This window comes from Gopherus flavomarginatus, chromosome 8 (genome assembly GCF_025201925.1).
Source record: "Gopherus flavomarginatus isolate rGopFla2 chromosome 8, rGopFla2.mat.asm, whole genome shotgun sequence".
NCBI lineage: Eukaryota > Metazoa > Chordata > Testudines > Testudinidae > Gopherus > Gopherus flavomarginatus.
This window is the reverse complement of record NC_066624.1, coordinates 105377175-105397357: the sequence shown is the minus strand read 5'-3', so window position 1 is coordinate 105397357 and position 20183 is coordinate 105377175. Positions and strand designations below refer to the sequence as shown.

General features: G+C 37.1%; 1 protein-coding gene across 5 annotated transcripts in view; it reads right to left on the bottom strand.

Moving 5' to 3' along the window:
- The window catches only part of ATP11B (ATPase phospholipid transporting 11B (putative)), a 104960-nt gene that overhangs the window by 10917 nt on the left and 73860 nt on the right, over window positions 1-20183 (bottom strand). For 4 of the 5 annotated variants that reach the window (XR_007775812.1, XM_050964271.1, XM_050964270.1 and 1 more), the window contains exons 23-28: window positions 19535-19594; window positions 18002-18129; window positions 14237-14375; window positions 9346-9411; window positions 8922-9025; window positions 7609-7774 (exon numbers count right to left, since the gene is read on the bottom strand). Coding sequence is in view for 4 of the 5 variants with exons in the window: in XM_050964271.1 (XP_050820228.1) it covers window positions 7609-7774; window positions 8922-9025; window positions 9346-9411; window positions 14237-14375; window positions 18002-18129; window positions 19535-19594 (663 nt within the window). In the remaining variant the exon portion in view is untranslated. Of the gene's footprint in view, window positions 1-1757; window positions 1844-7608; window positions 7775-8921; window positions 9026-9345; window positions 9412-14236; window positions 14376-18001; window positions 18130-19534; window positions 19595-20183 lie in introns of all 5 variants that reach the window. The other variant, XM_050964269.1, reaches the window with a different exon arrangement.

The window sequence follows — 20183 nt, the reverse complement described above, 5'->3', positions numbered from 1 at the left end:
ATGGAGGGCTTTAGGAAAGGCAGACCTGCATGGAGATAGTGGAGAAAACAAGGGGTAACAGTGGAGTTGTTTGAGGAGGGTGGGGGCAGAAAGTGATGGAAGGACAGAGCTTGATCCACATTAATAAAAAAAGTGTTAACATTTAATTCCTAGATTTAAAACTTCACGCATTAGCATTCCGTGTGGATAAAAAAGTCTTCATGTCCTTTACATTCGCTTTCTGCTGTACAAAATCTCAATTTGCCACCCAACTATAATGACCCCAGTACACACAACTTTCATGTACAGGGTGAAACCTACAGGAGAGAAACCACTTAGAAGAACTCTTTAAGACCTGCTGTTGCCTGCGCTACTCATATGGACCATATATACTAATTTACTTTGAACTTTTGGCACCACATTCAAAATACAGGGACATTCCTAAACAAAAACTTAGTTTTTTTTAAAAAAAAGCTAGAAAGTGCCAACTTACCTTCCTTCAAAAGTTAATTTTGTGCTGAATTTCAACAAGATTAACCCCCTACGATATTCAGAAATCTGAGTTGCAGACTTCCTGGTATTTCTGCTAGAATGAGTTGCATGACAAGTACCATCACATGATAATAACAGAAAAAATGGAATTGTTATTTCAAATTTCTCTGTGGTGATGTCACTCACCCTGGCAGATGAACCATGGAGTCTGCAACTGAGATGTCTCAGGTTTTTAAGAGTTAATTGTCACAATTATTTATTTAAAATATAGCACTCATTACCTTTGCATAAGTCACTTTCCTCTCCTATTTCCCTTATTTTGAAGGATGTACACCCATTCCTTCAATGTAGGCCATATGGATGTCCTGGTCCTGATTTACAGGCACCATTCCAGACTTAGACAAAATACTATATAAACAAAACTGTGCTTTTAATTTTTTGTTGCTGCAAAAGTGGCTGCTTGTATAATGCTGGGATGAAGGTTTGGCCCTTAATCTTTGTTGCAAGTTAAAACATTTATTTTTATGCATTTTTTTTGAAAGAATAGAAGTCAGATTGTAGTCTTATGGCATTTCATATACTGAGACTGAGTGCATTATAAAAGTTCCAGCATCCTAGTATTTTACCTAGACAGGCACACTTCAGTCTTTTTGAATATTTCATACAATTTACATCCAAATATCTTTAGAGAGACAGACATCCATAATACATTGAAAACAAACAACATTCACTTGATAGATGCATTAAACAAAAGCAAGAGTCTTAGTTGATGCACAAATGTATATTTACACCCAAGCAAAAGACATGTTCTATGCTCTTATGGCACAAGTGAAAGCAAATTAAAATGGGCAAACAATTAGCAAGAAAACTGCTGCCTAAAATACAAGAACCTTTCTGTTGTGGTCTTACGAAGCTGTAGTTATCCAACATGCAGAAAGCACTGCTAATTTTGACTACACAAAGCAAAAACATTGGAACCATGCTAGAAACTGTGGTTATTTTAAAAATGGATGCAAGAAAGACTAGAACTGTATTCTCTAAATTGAGCATCATGCTAGGGATTTTCTCCTAAAAGACTGTCTAATACATGCTACTTACGAGAAGCAATTGGCCTGAAAAAAACACAGAGCAAAGCCAAGAAAGATGCCAAACAGAATGAATATCCACTATAGATACTGCCTCTCATCCCACTTTAATATTCATGCCTCTTCCCATTTCTCTCATTGCTGGTTAGTTGACCTTCAACATGCATAAGAGTTTATGAGGAACTGTCCCTCCTGCTCTACCTAATTCTGCTCAGCTGATTCCTTGCCCTGGATAATGGCTGCAGTGCGATGAACTCATCACTTAAAGCAACTCTGTTGGAGTACATCTATAAGTGGACAGAGAAGGGATGGAACATACAAGTCAGTAAGTAATAGTATTTTTCTAAGAGAAAGACACAGGACAGGATTTTAAAAAAGACATTGTTATTTACTGGAATATACTTCATACACAGAACACATATGAAACTGATACTTGCAAGACTGTTCCTGGCACCAACATCATTTATTTTTCACCGAGACCGTGTTTAAAAAGTGTCCCTTAACTTTCTTAATGGGTGAAAAAACCCTAGAAATACTTGGGGCATACTTCTCCAGCTGTCCTTAGACTCTCCCGCCACCCCATTAGTATTGCAATTTCTGCCGTTTACCAAAAGATTTATATTTTGACTGGGATTGTCCCCCCCAGTAGCCATATCTTCCTATATGATCACAAAAGCTCACAGCAATTACTTCCATGTCATTTGACAGAAGTCAAAACACAGAATTATGATTTCATTGCAGTACCAGGCAGAAAATCTTGGTACATAGCAAAAAGTTATGCTTGTTCCGGTATGAAAGCCCATTTTCAAGTCACACTACATTTTTCTGCCAAGTTTTTAATTAAATCGGCTTTCAAAATGCAGTAAAACTAATAGTTTCTTATACAGTAGTTCCTGATTACAATACCTTAACATTTATGTTTTAAGACAACTTTTAGAAACAGTGTATAATGTTTTTTTCAGCTATTTCTCTCATGCAGAAGTTTATCAGATCTTACATAATGTCTAAATTAACTACGTGCAGAAAATAATTGGTCTTTGGAGAATTATTATTTTGATAATAGTAGTATTTATAATTTCCAAAGTAAACTATTATCTGGGTTTAAAAAGATGGAGACAGTCTGTTGACTCATTTTCAGTTACGGGGACAATTATTATCCCTTGCATACCAAGTTAAGAAAATGTACTTTAAGCTTGCTTATTTCTCCCAGTGAAATATTTTAGAACTTAAAGGTGAAAGACAGCAGGTGATGAAAGCCCTACAGCTCCATTTTTAAAAATTTGTGATTACTGCGTGTAATGTATTTCCTTGTCCTGACCTAAAACTAGTTTTACTTTGCTGTATCACATAAGAGTCTCAGTTATTGGGAGCTAAGCTGTTTTTAAAAGATGCAAGTACACAGGAATTAATTCAGCCACATGTAAGATGCAGTTGTATTGCGAAAAGTAAATTTACAATGGAAACGTGGAGTTCCGCTTATTCTCTCAATAGCTTTCGTACAAAATTTGCTTATTTTTAAAAACAACAACACTTTTTCTATTTGTCATCCCTACCAACTCAACATGAGATCTGAAAGTCAAACTGGGTTATTTTCTTTGCTTTGAGATCAACAGTAAAAAAAATTCTGTAATTGGAATTTAGTTAACAAACATAGTGATGTACAAACCTGAAAAGAATCCCATACCGCACTGCTTTAATGATAATACAGCTAACTAAAATAAGTAGAAAAAAATGGTCACCCTTCACTCATGTTTAGTTCCTTATTTCATGGTAACTCCCATTGATTTCATGATCTCAGACTAGTCCCAAGAACTGCTCACAAAGAGTGGCAGAACCTGACCCTTAGATTGCAACTGCTGAAAGAAGTGAGTATATGTATGAATGTATGCAGGAGAACCTTACTATTTCATGGATCTCCCGTTTTTGCAAATTTACTTTTCTGACTATAACTACACTTCTAAAGACACACATGCACACACACATAAAGCAGCCAGATGGTCACCAACATTAAAAATTACACAAGAGTTAATGGATTTTTTTTGCAAAGTTTAGCTGATTGTCTAATGCAACTGATACCAGAGTCGGGGTTTCCCAGCAAGATGTACTCCGGCAGAATACAGTGGCACTAATGCAGATGCTGCCAAAGTGCCCAGTACTAATGGAGAAAGGGAAATAAAATGCACTAACCAAAGCATATACCCTACCACAGGAAAAACGTTAGTTAGTATCATACTTCTCTCTTAGGTAACATGACAGGCCATACCCATAAGCAAGCAATCACAATGGCAACAAACATCTTACTGAAAGATTAAGTGAGATTAAAAATAGTGTATTATAACGAATGGAAATCAGAAGCTAGGAAGTGTAGGAAACTGATAAAATGGAGAAAAAAAGACATAAGCAGAAATCTATGGTTAGCTGAGTTAAGGAAAATAAGTTTTTTTTTTGGTTTGTGTGTGTGTGTAAAGTCTGTTAGGAACTAAAGGAATCCTGTACCAATGTAATTGGTGAATTACTAGATGGAAGTGGTAGAATTGCCAATAACATGGAAAGCAGAAGTGTTCAATAAATATTTCTGTTCTGTATTTGGGAGAAAGCCAGATGTTGTCCTATGATGATGATAAAATATTTTCCATTCCAACAGTAACTAAGGTGCATGTTAAACAGCAGCTACTGAAGTCAGACATTTTAAAACCAGCAGGTCCAAATAACTTGTATGCAAGAGTTCTCTAGACTTTATTGTTGATTTTCATTAAGCCTTAGAATGCTGGCTATGTCTCAGAGCACTGGAATAAAGTTAATGTAGTGCCAATATTTTAAAAGGGTCAATGCGACAGCCTGGATAACTATAGGCCTGTGACATTGATCCTTGGCAAAATAATGGAGTGGCTGATACAGGACTTGATTAATAAAGAATTAAAGGAGGGCAATATAATTAATGCCAATCAACACAGGTTTATTGAAAATAGATCTTGTCAAATGAATTTGATTTTTTTTATGAGATTACAAGTTTGGTTGATAAAGGGAATAGTGCTCATGTAATATACTTAAACTTCTGTAAAGAATTTGACTTGGTATCAAGACATTTTGAGTAAGAAACCAGATTTTGAGTAATGTTCCAAAATCAACATGGAACAGATTAAATGGACTAAAAAATGTAATTGTAAATAGAGAATCATCAACAAGTAGGTGTGAATCCATTAGAGTTTTGCAGGGTTCAGTTCTTGCCTCTACACTATTCAACATTTTTATTAATGACATGGAAGAAAATAAAATTGTTACCGACAGTTTACAGATGAAAAAAAATGGGAGTGTATATAAACATGACTTGTCACTGATACAAAGCAATCTGGATCACTTGGTAAGCTGGGACCAAGCAACTAATGTGTGTTTCAATATGGCCAAATGTAAAGTCATACATCTAGGAACAAAGAACTTAGGCCATACGTACAAGATAGGGGACTCTCCTGGGAAGCAAGGAGACTAAAAAAGATTTGGAGGTCATGGTGGATAAATCAGCTGAACATGAGCTGGCTAATGTGATTCTTGGATGCAAAAACAGGGGAATCTCAAGTAGGAGTTGAGGTTATTTTACCTCTGTATTTTGCACTGGTGCAACTACTGCTGGAATGCTGTGTCCAGTTCTGGCATTCACAATTCAAGAATGTTGATAAATTGTAGAGCATTAAGAGAAGAGCCACTAGAATGATTAAAAGACTGGAAAACATCTTACAGTGAAAGAATCAAGGAGCTCAGTTCCATCTTTTAAGTTTATCAAAGAAAAGATTATGGGGTGACTTGATCAATCTATCAGTACTTACATGGGGAACACAAATTTGATAACAGAGGGCAGCTCAATATATCAGACAAAGGTATAACAAGATCCACTGGCTGGAAACTGGACAAATTCAGACAAGAAATACGGTGCAAATAGTTAACAATGACAGTAATTAACCATTGGAACAACTTACCAATGGTTAGTGGATTCTCCATGACTGGAAATTTTAAAATCAAGATAGGATGTTTTTCTAAGAGGCTCTAGTTCAAATGGGGATTAACTGAGGAAGTCCGATGGTGTGTTATTCAGCAAGTCAGACTAGATGACAACAGTGGTTTCTTCTAGCATTATAATACAGTTTTATTAAACTCAATAACCTTTAGTCAAATAGTCTATATTAGGCATAAGTCATAACCAGGATTTTATGGAACACTAATTACATTATGGAGAATGTTTTATCAGCATATAATAGAGAAGTACATATTTCTGTATAGTGATACTAATGAATATTTGCTATAAAACTATTTTGCCAAACTGTATGCTAGTGAAATCATTTAAACTATTGCACATCATTACACTGTAACAGCCACTCAAAGGCAGTATCATCTCTAGAGACTTTACTCAGTCTCAGAAAAACAACAAGAGTAAATTTTGCAACTACTTTAACGCAGTGCAACTCTTTACAAAACACGTATCCTGGCATGCTTTTACAAACGTAGATGCTAAAGACTGAACAGTTTGTGTGCCAGCAAGTCTGTAGGCTCACTTTTTTCAGAAATGGTTTATTCAGTTCTAGTACAAAAGTTATCATCCGTTGCAAGAGTAAAATCCTCACTTATACTTGGATCTGAGGATAGCATTAAATAGGTTTACATAATTTAAATTAATTATCTTTTCATGAGAACAGCCATACTGGGTCAGACCAAAGGTCCATCCAGCCCAGTATCCTGTCCTCTAACAGTAGTCAACGCCAAGTGCCCCAGAGGGAATGAACAGAACAGGGAATCAAGTGATCCATTCCCTGTTGCTCATTCCCAGCCTTTGGCAAAGAGAAGCTAGGGACACCATGCCTGCCCATCCTGGCTAATAGCCATTGATGGACCTATCCTCCATGAATTTATCTAGTTCTTTTCTGAACCCATTATACTCTTGGCCTTCACAGCATCTCCTGGCAAAGAGTTCAACAGGTTGACTGCGTGTTGTGTGAAGAAATACTTCCCTTTGTTTGTTTTAAACATGCTGCCTATTAATTTCATTTGGTGACCCCTAGCTCTTGTGTTATGAGAAGGAGTAAATAACACTTCCTTATTTGCTTTCCCCACACCAGTCATAATTTTATAGACCTCAATCATATCCCCCATTAGTTGTCTCTTTTCCAAGCTGAAAAGTCCAAGTCTTACTAATCTCTCCTCATACTGTTCTATACCCTTTAATGATTTTTGTTGCCCTTTTCTGAACCTTTTCCAGTTCCAATATATCTCTTTTGAGATGGGGCAATCACATCTGCATGCAGTATTCAAGATGTGGGCATACCATGGATTTATATAGAGGCAATATGATATTTTCTGTCTGATTATCTATCCCTTTCTTAATGATTCCCAACATTCTGTTCACTTTTTTGACTGCTACTGCACACTGAGAGGATGTTTTCAGAGAACTATCCACAATGACTCCAAGATCTCTTTCTTGAGTGGTAACAGCTAATTTAGACCCCATCATTTTATATATATAATTGGGATTATGTTTTCCAATGTGCATTACTTTGCATTTATCAACATTGAATTTCATCTACCATTTTGTTTCCCAGTCACTTAGTTTTGAGAGATCTTTTTGTAGATCTTCATAGTCTGCCTGGGACTTAACTACCTTGAGTAGTTTTGTATCTGCAAATTTTCCCACCTCACTGCTTACCTCTTTTCCCCAAATCATTTACGAATATGTTGAATAGGGCTGGGCCTTGCACAGACCCTGGGGAACACCACTATTTTCCTCTCTCCATTCTGAAAACTGACCATTTATTCCTACCCTTTGTTTCCTATCTTTTAACCAGTTACCAATCCATGAGAGAACCTTCCCTGTTATCCCAAGACTGCTTTCAAATGAAACCACTATTTTGCATACAGAAGTATCACAACAATTTCAATTTTTGCAGAGGAAGTGATCTTTTGACATTTATTCAGAGAAAGATTATTTAGTTATCCACTTACAGGACTGAATTTAATAAAGTTCTTCTTTTAATTATTGACCATGTTCTATATAAAAACATAACGTTACCTGAGCTTTTTCAGTACTGGTTGGTTGTAGATGTCTGCACAGCACTTTCTTCACAACATCAACAAACAAACAAGTGACAACTATGATGATTATGGCAAACCAAGCGGAACCACTTGACAGCAACTGAACAAATACAAAGTACATGTCCTGCGTATGCAAAAATGGCCTGAAAAATTAGAGAAAGGATAATTAGAGGAAAATATCAGAAGTACAAATTAAACAAAACTAATTTGCTAAATTCATCCCTGTTTTTATGCTGTCCACCAGAATAAGTCAGAGTGTAGGACCCCAGCACTGGCGAGTCCACTGAGGGGAGTCTAGTAGTTGAAAGTGGCACAGGGCAACTAAAAAGTGAATTGTGTGGGCTGGAGAAGAGCATGGCTAGGGAAGTTTGGGGATGTGCTATTTTAATTTATCCCTGCTGCAGCCTCTATAAGAGGAAATGCTCCTTTGGAGCTACCTTAAAGCTGCCCCTCAACTGAACACATGAGGATGGCACCACAGAAACATGGCCATGCCATTTGTCCTGGACTTCCCACAGCTGTGTAAGGTGCCATACAGATACAGCTATATGCAATTTGCACATCCCTGTAGAAATCAGAAATGAGAACAATGCAGGATTTTTAAAGGGACATGATTAACAAGAGTATTCTTTAAAGTATTCTGATTGTTAAACCAATATATAGACGTTATAAAGTTTTTAAATTCTATGAAGAACTAATAGGCAAATATCTAATTAGTTCATCTTCCATATTTGATACAGTGAGCCTTGCATTGTGCAACATGGTGAAGTGAAAATCTGTATTACAAAGAATTTTTTTCAGCATTCATGTGTATGGAATAGGAGTCAGAAGCCTTTTCAGAAAGAGGTGGATGGCCTTGGAGAGAATGGCGTCCAGGGAATACTGTAGCAGGCAAAAAAAGAGAGTTTCCAGAAACAGTATGAGGATGCTGAGATTTAGAAAATAGCCATTCTAGAGAAGAATTTGGGTTGTTACACAAAATGACTGCAGTTTCATTTAACCAGAAAACTAGTAAACTTAGAAAAAATGCAATGAATTTCAGAGTTCTAAAATGCATAAACGTGTCTGCTTCAGGTGAGGGATTAATGCATGCAAGGCTGCAAAGTTACACACTATATGTTAGGAGTAACAGGTTCTAGGTTTGAAGAAAAGGGCAAAAACCCACTGCTGGGATTATCATTTCCTTTCCTGTTCTAAATGTATGAAGAAATTAATAGCGATAATGCAGGATATCAAATACTAAAAGCAATGTTCTACGCGCACACAGAGACAAAAGGAAAAATCACTCACCAGATAATTCCCCCATAAAACAAGGAAAATAGAAAATAAAACACAATGGAGCCCCAGGTAACAAAATGATTTATCCAAGTCCAGAAATGAGTCTCTAAAGCCATCTAAAAAACAAAGAATGTTTAGAAAATTAATCTATGTTGTTTTACTTCATTAATATGAAAAGACAACATTGCTTTCAAATTATTTGGCTTTACTTTCAAACTTAATCAGTAAACACCTTTCAAGACACATGAAACTATGAAATGAATCTTTTTAAGCCATCACTGAAATTAACCCTAATGCCCTCTTTACCTCCCGTTTCCTTGAGAGACAGAAACTATCCATCATTCTTGTATAACTATGAAACCAACTTTAAACTGACAAATTATTCTGTATTTGCCTACATTTCCCAAAATGGAGGGTAAATATTATACTACTGTACCTTCACTGTAACAGTTATAACCATAACAGTAAAGACCAAGGTACCGAAAGTCCAGTTTCCAAACATCTAAATAAAATACAAAAACAGAAGTCATTGCACAAAATCAATAGCAGTTGTAATAAATTATAGCTATTTGAAACCAGCTACACTAATGAAACCTGTGATTGTTCACTAAGTAAAGTTAGTAGAGCAAGAAGGGTACAGCGCAAACCACAGGCAAAGAAAAAATATAATTCCTATTAAGAGTCACAAAATTTACACCCCACTAGCACGGAATCTTTTTCCTTAACACCACAAATCTACAGCAGAAGACAAAAAAACCAAATCATAAAATGAGATGGTAGGAAAATGAAGTTACTAATCAACCAACTATGTGTGACTATCCAGCTAGCCATGACTATCAATGGGAAGGTATTCCACTGTAGTGTAAAAGCAGTAACTCCTCAACTACTAAGTTTAACATTAAAGGTTATTTTAAAAATGCAGCATCATTGGAGGGCTTCATTTTTCCAAACCACAATCTTCATAATTCAAAAATAATGGTGCTGTTATGTTCTTCAAAGAGAACATTAAGAAAAGAGACTTCCCCCCCAAGGCTGATAAGATGAAAATTTAATCTGAACCCTAAAATACTTCTAAAGTATATACCACTTTCATCATCCCATCCCAATATACTAAATTATCAGATCTTGGAACAAATTCTCCAGTGTCAAAATCCCAGCTCTGACAAAAGGTGAGGATGCTGTGTTTGTTTCAACTGTGTACCCACATGCTTCATAAACACATATCACCCTTCTACTTTGCCTGCCTGTACTATTCTCATGAACAAGCAGGTAATGAAACTGAAGAGATTCTGTAGCACCAAAACATTACGGTGACTGACACGCTACATACTTTAGGACAGAGCCCAGAATTCTTGTAAATTTCACTTCTTTATCATTTATTAGAAGTAGGAAAACATGGATAGTGCGGGAAGACACCAACTGGAGATAAACTAAACTATCAAATTCCAAAGTGATGAATTTGGTTGCCTATCAGTTAGAAAGCTAGGATTAACATGGTTACAGCCCTTGTAATAGAGAACTGATTAAAAAACCAACCCTCAAGTGTACCGCCATACACCCAGTGCCTTGCTATATGAGGAAGAAAAAGCATTTTTCAGCTTGTTAACCATGAGATTAAAACTACTGCTATTATGAGTGGCCCATGAAAGGAAGTGTCTTAATTTACACTACCCTTGATGGCTGTACAGCTGCAATGCAAAAAATGAACAAATTCTTGCCACCATTTTTATTTTTGAAAGTATTTACAGAGAATAGATGCTGCATCCTTTAATTTTGTGGAATACCAGATACAGTATTTTGTATCTCCTTTTCTTCTAACATAAATCTTACCATTTGCCTGTTAGGTTTCAATATCTGACGACATGCACAGCATGAAAAAAGGGGGAAAAAAGCAGAACTAAAAGATCAAGTTGAAGTACAGTGTGTTATGATGTAAGGCTATTAAATCTCTCACACACATTTACATACTCTGCTCTGGAAGCTAATCATATGTTATATGTTTACAAAGTAAATTGTTCCATTTGGTGCTCTGAAAGTCTACCCTTAAGTCTGTACTTAGGCACTTTGATGGAAAAAGGATTTTTTACCTGAACCAATAACTGCTCAGGAATGGATTGATCCAGAGGGGAAAAGCTGTATTGAAAAACTAATTCCATTCAATAAAGTTCAACAAAAGCAAGATATCTATGAATGCACAAGCAGAAAGTCATATGGCCTTTACTATGTTACACCAGAGGAGACAATACATACCTCAATTAGTAAAGATATTTTGCTCAGATGTTCAACTATTTTAATGCCTCTGTCAAACATCTTGTAAGTGGACAGGTACTCTAGCTAGCTGTATTATCACCACTAACTTTTCAGCCTGCACTCTATCTAAATTCTGCTCTCTCTAAACAGAATTTAGCAATTGCTTCATGTTCTCTCTGACTTTAGCCACACAAAATATTTTTGGCCATTGTCCATTCACCAAAAAATATATATCATTTGCTGGTGAAACTGGAGTAGAGCTCACAAGGCACCTGTAAGATTACGGGAACATTCAAGAACTTTAACAGATGCCTTTTTTCTAGCATCTGACTGCCATAAATGGAAGCTATGGAGGGAAGAAGTTTTACTGAGGTCTGAGCAAGAATGAATGAGGAGTCTACGGCAGAGATATACAGAATATAACAGATTGACAATTCCTGCCAACAGTAGCAGCACTCCTTTGGAAGACCTAAAAACCCCTGTCATACTACAAAATAAAGGAAAATGACTGTATTCACTGAAAAATGTATTTATTTTACGAAGTATATATGTCAAAGGTGCTTGGTTACAGCCTCGCAGACTGAAATCTTCTTTCTTCACAGAACAAACAGCATGTGGATAATGGAAATGTGCGTTTCCCCACATCATCCTAGAAGGAAACCACCAACTTATTTCACATTGGCCACTGGATGGAAACAAAGTCACTGAGATGGGGTGAATTTGAACCATTGACTTAGAGAAGAGATATATATTCCATTACAAATATACTAAGTCAAACAGTCCTCTTTGCTGAAGTTATTTGCTGCAGGAAAAAAAAAAATCTATCTTCTAGGATAGGACTTAGTTCTCCTGTTATTTGGCATTCAACAATAAGGAACACAAGGCAAGAATCTCACTGAGGACAAGGCAGTAGGTAATTAAAAGAAAGAAATGCCTAATCTGTACAGCCACCTGTAAGAGGAAAAAAAACTACTTTGTGATGCTAAATCCTAGTCCCACAAAAGCAGCAGTTGCCCATTTGTATCAAACACACTGCAAGTTGAGTAACGATGGCGGTAAAGGGACAATGGCCAGTTGACCCTGGATGGATTCTAGAAGAGAGTGCCCTTTTGTTTTTCTTGTTTTGGTCTAGCAGTAAAAAAGAAATCCCAAGAATTGATCTTAGTGTCCTGTAATTTAAAAAGGCTAATGATTAAATAGTACTAATTCTACTAAAACAAAAGTTTTAGTCTTCCTGACATATTTTCATTTTTAAGTACAGAAAATTAGACTCTCTTATTCCATTTCATGACCTTGAAGGAGAGTTCATTATTGATACTACAGCAATTATTTGCTGAAGACTTCATATTATTGGAAAACAAACTATTTACACTTGACTCATATAAATTTAATGACAAACTATCAAATCTGTCAAAATGATTTACAAAAAAGACTCGCTAGAACAATGAATAAAGAGTTTGAAAAATTGTTTAAATCATCAAACCAGTCTAAAATTTCATTATTTACACAGAATCAATAGGACTCCTTTTAGACTCAGACATTCAAGTCAGAAAGGATCATCATGATCATCTAGTCTGTCCTCCTGCACATTGCAGGCCACAGAACGTGGCCCACTCACTCCTGTAATAGACCCATAAGCTCTGGCTGAGTTACTGAGGTCCTCAAATCATGATTTACAAGACTTCAAGTTACAGAGATGTTAAACAATGACATTTTGAGTACTATTATATTGGTTCTGTGGCAACTTCAAAAGAAGCCTTTCAGCACATGCTCTCAGGGGGACCATGTTTTTGGAACAAAGATAAACAATTATATAGAATTACTTTGACAATTAAGAGTTGCATGGGGTTTTCTATTAATTATCTTAATAAATATCAGAATATACTCCAGGGCATACCAAAGGATTGCTCAACATTTTGTTAGTGGCTAAGACAGAAATGCTCATCTAGAAGGATCTCTCTTTTAATGCTTGAATTTCTGTACCTCCGAGAGTGGAGGTATTTATATAATGCTCTGTCATCTTCAGTTATAATTCACTGGTAGTTCAAACACATTTTATTACAGGTTTTCATGTGACATAAAAACTAAGTAATCCATTTAATTTTTCTGGAGTTTTTGTTTGTTTGAGCTTTTATGAACATTTGTTTTGTAGAGTAGAACATCAGAGTTACGAACATCACAGTTATGAACTGATCAGCCAACCACGCACCTCACTTGGAAAGTCAGTATGCAATCAGGCAGCAAAAGAGACCCCTCTCCACTCCCCAAAAGCAGTCAATACAGTACATTACTGTTTTAAATGTAAACTACTAAAAAAAAGGGAAAGTTTAAAAAAAAGATTTGATAAGGTAAGGAAATTTAAATGAAACAAGCACAGAAAGTTAGAGATAGTTAAAAACAGCTTTTTTCTTCCGCATAGTAAAGTTTCAAAGCTGTATTAAGTCAATGTTTAATTGTCAACTTTTGAAGAACCATAACATTTTTGTTCAGAGTTATCAACATTTCAGAATTACAAATCAACCTCCATTCCTAAAGTGTTTGTAACTCTGTGGTTCTAATGTCACTGGCTAATACAAAGGGAAAGTTATGTAATCAGAAAATGTGCAGATTTTCAGTAATTAGAATAGAACAGTAATGGTTTTTCATAAATCACTATCCAAAGATTCAACATTTCAATTATTTACTATATTAGAAATAAAGCAGATAGAATCTAATCCATTAGCAGGGATCTTTCTAGGATATGAGTTTATTTTGGACAAACATCCAAGCACCAACCTAGGAGCAACAGATCATCATATGAATGATCTGTTCTTCTGCATTTTCTTCACTTTAATTTCAGTATCTTTTACTGCCTATAGGGGAATAATGGTAAAGCACGTTTTGTATTTATTCAGTTTAGAAGGTATTCTTAAGGTCTTGAAAAAAGAAGTCTACTGGTTTACTATTTAAATTTACTGAATACACTGTGACTTTTGCACTCCTAGAGTACACTAATTTTACAGAAACTGTGCAGAGTGTATTTATTAAAAAAATAAAATCACTGAATACACTGTCTTGCAACTTGTGAACTATTTTACCTGGCCATTTCCCAGCAGAGAAGTGTCTTCTCCCATCAGAAGATATGAGCCGTAGAAGAAAACAAATGCATGAGAGAACCCCAAAATGGTCCAGTAAAGAAACGGTTTAAAGCTCAAGAGCGCATTTTTCCTAATGTCTCTGTGGAAATAATTTAAATTTAGATTTCAATTTTTTTCCAAATAACCAATCAGCAAGCTACTGAAACTGCATTTACTCAAAACAATAACATTCATTCATTCTTCTAACTTTGCTGAGATGCATTTTTAAAAAGTGCAAATAATAAAAATTATTTACGGGACAGGTAACTGGAAACCTTGAAAGCACTGATAGGATTTATTTCTCATCTAGGCAAGGACCTCTAAATCTCTTTTACAAACATCCTCATGAGCTGACTATTATTTTTATCTCAATTTTATGGAAAAATGTAGGCAGAAAGGTTAAATGATATACCTCAGGCTGTAAGAGGAATCAGTGGGAACTCTCTCACTCAGAGTACCCTGCTTTAACCACTTCACATTTTTAAAAAGAGCTGGTCTCAGCCCATTTTCTAGTGGACAGGTGTCCAATTAAAAAGTCACTAACAGGAATGTCAGACAACGAAGTTCCTCCTTCCCTGGGGGAACAGGATCTGCCACCTAGGCCCTGTAACCTTACCATCAAATCTTGGCTAAAATGTTTTTTAATCTGCACTGTATTTTCTCCCATCACTGTAGAATCTGAACATCTGCTTTGTCTATAGACTTTTATTTCACTTATTACTTTAGATACAAATAAAAAAACCCACAAAATAAACTATGAGAGATAATTCTACTTAAAAGATCTTTGGAGATGACATGAGTGAATTTAGTTTTAGCTACAGTACACTTTTCTGTCTCCAATAAGCAAAACTACCTTCAATAAAGCAAAACTACGTTCAATAAAGTAAATATAATTTATAATTTAGAAAGGGTCAGCTGACCATTAGAAGCCAAAGGGACTAAGCACCATCAATAATATCACAACTGTGTAATACAGTGTGCTGAAAAATGCAGTACCACATGTGTCCACTAGAGGAATTATAGTCCACAAGCACAAACTGCAGACAGCAGAGGAATGACCTACATAGTAACAACTAGATTTGAGGGGGACAGGTTGAGATTGAGAGAGAATAGGAAGAGAGTCACACAAGAATACTGTTTTCTCCCCAACTGCCCTTCACTACAAGGATTGACACCTGCAGCCCCACCATTGATTTTGGACATGAGCGGACAGTGATCAGGAAGAGGAGGTTACTTACCTGTAACTGGAGATTCTTCAAGACATATGGTCCCTATCTGAATTGCACTGAGGGCACCTTGCATCCGGAGCTGGTGAATCTGAAAGCAGTAGTGTCCGTTGGTCCGTGCATGTGCTTTTGCTTCGCCTCATGGTTTCGTCCAAGGTGATAAAAGATGGTGCGGACCGACCACGTCTCCAGTTCCTTCTCCACCACAAATCCAACAGATCTGCAGCAGAGGGCAAGATGTGGAATATAGATAGGGACCACACATATCAAAGAGCTTCCAGTTACAGGTAAGTAACCTCCTCCTCTTCAAGTGATGGTCCCTATTCTATTCCATCTTGGGTGATTAACAAGCAGTACCTAATTTGGAGAAGGGTGTGAGGATGAGGATGGAATAGTTGAGTGGAGGACAGCTGTGTTGAATGAAGTATCCATCAGAGTTCTACACTACGACGTAACATATAGTGAAGGTATGTATCAAATGTCACGTGGCCACCTACATATTCTCTAAGCAGCACATTGTGGAGGGTAGCTATGGTGGATGCCTGGGCTCTCATGGAATGGGCCCTCACCCTGAGGAGTGGAGACAGGCCTAATAATTGATAGTATAATGTAATGTACCTGGAAATCCATCTGGAAATTAGGTGTGCTTGCCTCTTAACTCTCTCTGCTATTGCAACAAACAATCTAGAAGACTTTCTGATCAATCTTGTCCTCTGCAGGTAAAGGCCAAGGCCCACGTACATCAAAGGAGTGAAGTCGTCGTTCCTCTTCTGAGGCATGAGGCTTTGGGAAGAAAGCAGGCACGTGGATGGGTAGGTTGAGATGAAACTGAGCGATGACCTTTGGTAGAAACTCAGGCATAGGGAGACTTTGTTTTTATAGGAAGTGGTGAAATGAGAGTTCACCATCATGGCCCTAAGTTCCTCTGCCCTTCTCACTGAAGTGAAAGCCACAAGGAAGGTGACTTTCATGGAAAGAAGGGACACAGAGCATGAACCCAGAGGTTCAAAGGATTGTTTTATCAGTGCAAACTGGGCATGGTTAAGGCCCCATTGGGGAGCAACAGGTTATACAGGTGGAAAAGTTCAGAGGAGGCCTTTCCAAAATCTAGTAGTCAACGGATGTGTAAATAGGAAGTGTCCTTCCCTGGGAGAATGGAATGTGCTGACTGACGCTAGGTGGACCCTGAGAGAGTTTAGGGCAAGCCCTAACATCTTTTAAGGGCAGGAAGTAATTCAAAAGAAGGGAAAATCTCCACTTCTTATGGGGAAAGCACCTTTGGTTCGGCCCAGGAGGCAAAGCGTTTGCACTTGGCCTGGTAGGAATGCCTATTGGACTCCTTCCTTCTGCTCGATAGGATGTCTTGCACTTCCGACGAGCACTCTTGTTCTATAGCAGATGCACCCATCCAAATACCATGCTCTGAGTTGAGGCGTCTGTGGAGCGGGATTTCTGATTCTCCCACTGTGTTGTGTTAGCAGCTCAGAGAAAGTCGAAATGGGAAGTGGGGCACAAGCTGACATGCAGAGAAGGTTGGAAAACCAGAACTGTCTTGGGCAGAATGGGATGACCAGGAAGACCGTGGCTCTTTCCTGCCTGATCTTGTGGAGTACTAGTGGCAGGAGTGGTAAGGAGGCCAGGTGCAGTTAATTTGGGCTGACTAATGAAGTAACAGGTACAGCTTGCAGATACCGCACCTGGATGAAATGTGGGCTTCTCCCAAGCAGTAGAGGCAGCACCAGATGTTCATCGCTGATCGAGAAGAAAGGCAGGAGGCACAGATTTTAAATCCATGCATCTTTGGCATAGTCCAGTACCCATATGTGGGTATGCAGGTGGGAGGGGTAACGAGTAAACAGATTCTCCCAAAGTCTCAGTTCTACTCCAAACACAACTAAAAAGCTAAAACTATGTTAAAACAGTAAAAATAGCAAATACAAGAAAAACAAATTATATATAACTCTACACTTGAGGTGTGTCACACACGAGGATGCTGGTAGTTCCGACTCGGACAATGCGATGGTGAGAAGGATATGGAGACGCAGTCGGTCCGCCCCACCCTTTATCACCTCAGATGAAACCATGAGACGAAGCAAGGACACATGCACAGACCAATGGACACTCCTGCTTTCAGACTCTGTGACTGGATGCATGGATCACATGTGTAAACCCTCAGTGGAATACCATAGGGACCACCATCATTCGAAGAAGAGCTCATTCTTTTCAAATCTTAACATGGGATTGGATACAACAGATGTGGCTCTTGAATCACAAAAATATTTTTGAAAACTAACCTTTAATATTGGAAACCTCATTTTTACAAGTTTTTCTTCTGAAGGTTGTTAATAAGGTATACAAATACTGGGGAATCTAAGCAAATGCAGTAATTTTAGCACGTTAAGATATAACTACAGAAGACACCACTTTATTTTACTTTATTAGTAAGTTTTACTACTGACATTCTACTAGATCCACATTTAGTTACAAAGGGTATGCATACCTATAGAGTGCTGGCTTGCTCTGTAACACATGAGGGTGAACGTGCTGTTCAAAAAGACTGTACATCAGAACAGGCAAAGAAGTGAAACTAATGTTGTATAAAGTCAGGTACACACTGTCATAGAGCGTCTGTAAATGGAAATACACTTAATTAGTTTAAGTTTTTAAACACAAAAATGGAAAGATTGACTTGTTTAAAAACAGATATATAAAAGCAATAGTAGCAGCAAATTCACCTAATCCCATGCGAATCTGCACTATTTAAAATTTGTTTGATATACAGTATATACATGAAAGTGCATTCCACTGTGTTTTAAATCCTATTACAATTATTTTTTATTTATATTACTGTAGCACCTAGGAGTTCCAGTCATAGACTGGGACCACACTGTGATAGGCACTGTGCAAACAGAACAAAAAAATCAGCCACCTACCCCAAAGAATTAATAATTTAAGCAAGTTCTAGTTTGGATATTTGTGATCATCCTTTTCTATGCAAATGTGAAGTAATCTTCTAAATTCAGGCAGGTCTAACCTTAAAACGCAGTTGCGCCGATGTAGCACTAGTGAAAATGGTGCTACGCCAAAAGGAGAACTTCTCCAATCAGCATAGTTAATCCGCCTCCATGAGAGGTGGTAGCTATGGTGCTCAGAGAAGCCCTCCCATCGAAACAGTGCCATCTACACTGGAGGTTAGGTCAGTGTGACGCTGTATGGAATCTAGGGGACACAGTATAACTATCACTCAGGGTTGTGGATTTTTCACATCCGAGTGATGTAGTTATACCGATGTAAGTTTATAGTGTAGACATGGCCTTAGTCTTCAGGATACTATGGGCCAGTGTTTTCAGAATAGGATTTATACTCCCAAGAGGGACCTAGAGAGCTTTTTAGCTCTCTTTTGATTCCAGGGGGGAAAAAGTGTGTTCTCCCATAAGCTCTGATTTGTAACATGACTGGCTTTGACAGATATCCAAACAATCTAATCAAAGATTTATAAAGTTGAAGACAGAAATGTGAGAGAGAAACTGGCATAATCCAAAGATTACATTTACACGCAAACTACATGTAAGCAATAAAAGCAGGGAAATTCAAATGCAAAAACCAATTACCTAAACAAACCGTGGTGCATAAAGTAAACCAGGACATTTTTTAAAAGCCTTATGATTATGTACTAGATATTGGAAGAAAAAAAAAAACAACAGGCTACTTATAACGTTACAAAATAAAATCTGCTATTTGTGCAGGAACTTTTTAAAGTGCCATGTTAAGAAATAGGTGGTTGATTATTTTTTAAAGTCAGCAGTCATTTTTGATAAAGGAAATAAGATAATATCATTTAATATACTTTTGCATTTCTGAAAAAGAATAAAGTAACAGGCTACAGAATATGCAATTTTCAAAAAAAAAATTCCTATTCAGCTGCCAAGTTGTACAAAGTTTCTGCAGAAAGTTTAGTGCTTTCCTTCCCATTTGTCTAGTCATTTAACATCCCCTCCCACGTTCAAAAAGAAGTTAGACACCCAATACTTACTTGCTGTGAAAACAAACAAAAGAACTGATATAAAAATTGTGGTGTAATAAAGCATACATTCTGAAAAACAAAAATGAAAGGGATTGTTAGTCCTAGAATGTATAAGCCCCTCACATTCAGCCCTGAAAAAAGACTTCTATGAAGCTGGCATGAACACATGGAGTGAGTAAAGCATTCCACTGTTTCACTTGGGAAGGCAAAGTAATAAGCTTCACCCTGCATGAGATCTTGTTTTTGAATTAAGGTTCAATTTAAACAATCATCTTACCATCTACTATTCTCACAAGTATCCCCTAAGATTCCATATAGTCCATATGTATCACCAAGATTCCAAAAGAAGGCTGAGGGGGGATATTCTTGCTCTTTATAAATATATCAGAGGGATTAATATTAGGGAGGGAAAGGAATTATTTAAGCTTAGTACCAATGTAGACACAAGAACAAATGGGTATAAACTGGACACTAGGAAGTTTAGACTTGAAATTAGACGAAGGTTTCTAACCATTAGAGGAGTGAAGTTCTGGAACAGCCTTCCAAGGGGAGTAGTGGGGGCAAAAGACATATCTGGCTTTAAGACTAAGCCTGATAAGTTTATGGAAGGGATGGTATGATGGGATAGCTTAATTTTGGCAACTGATCTTTGATTATC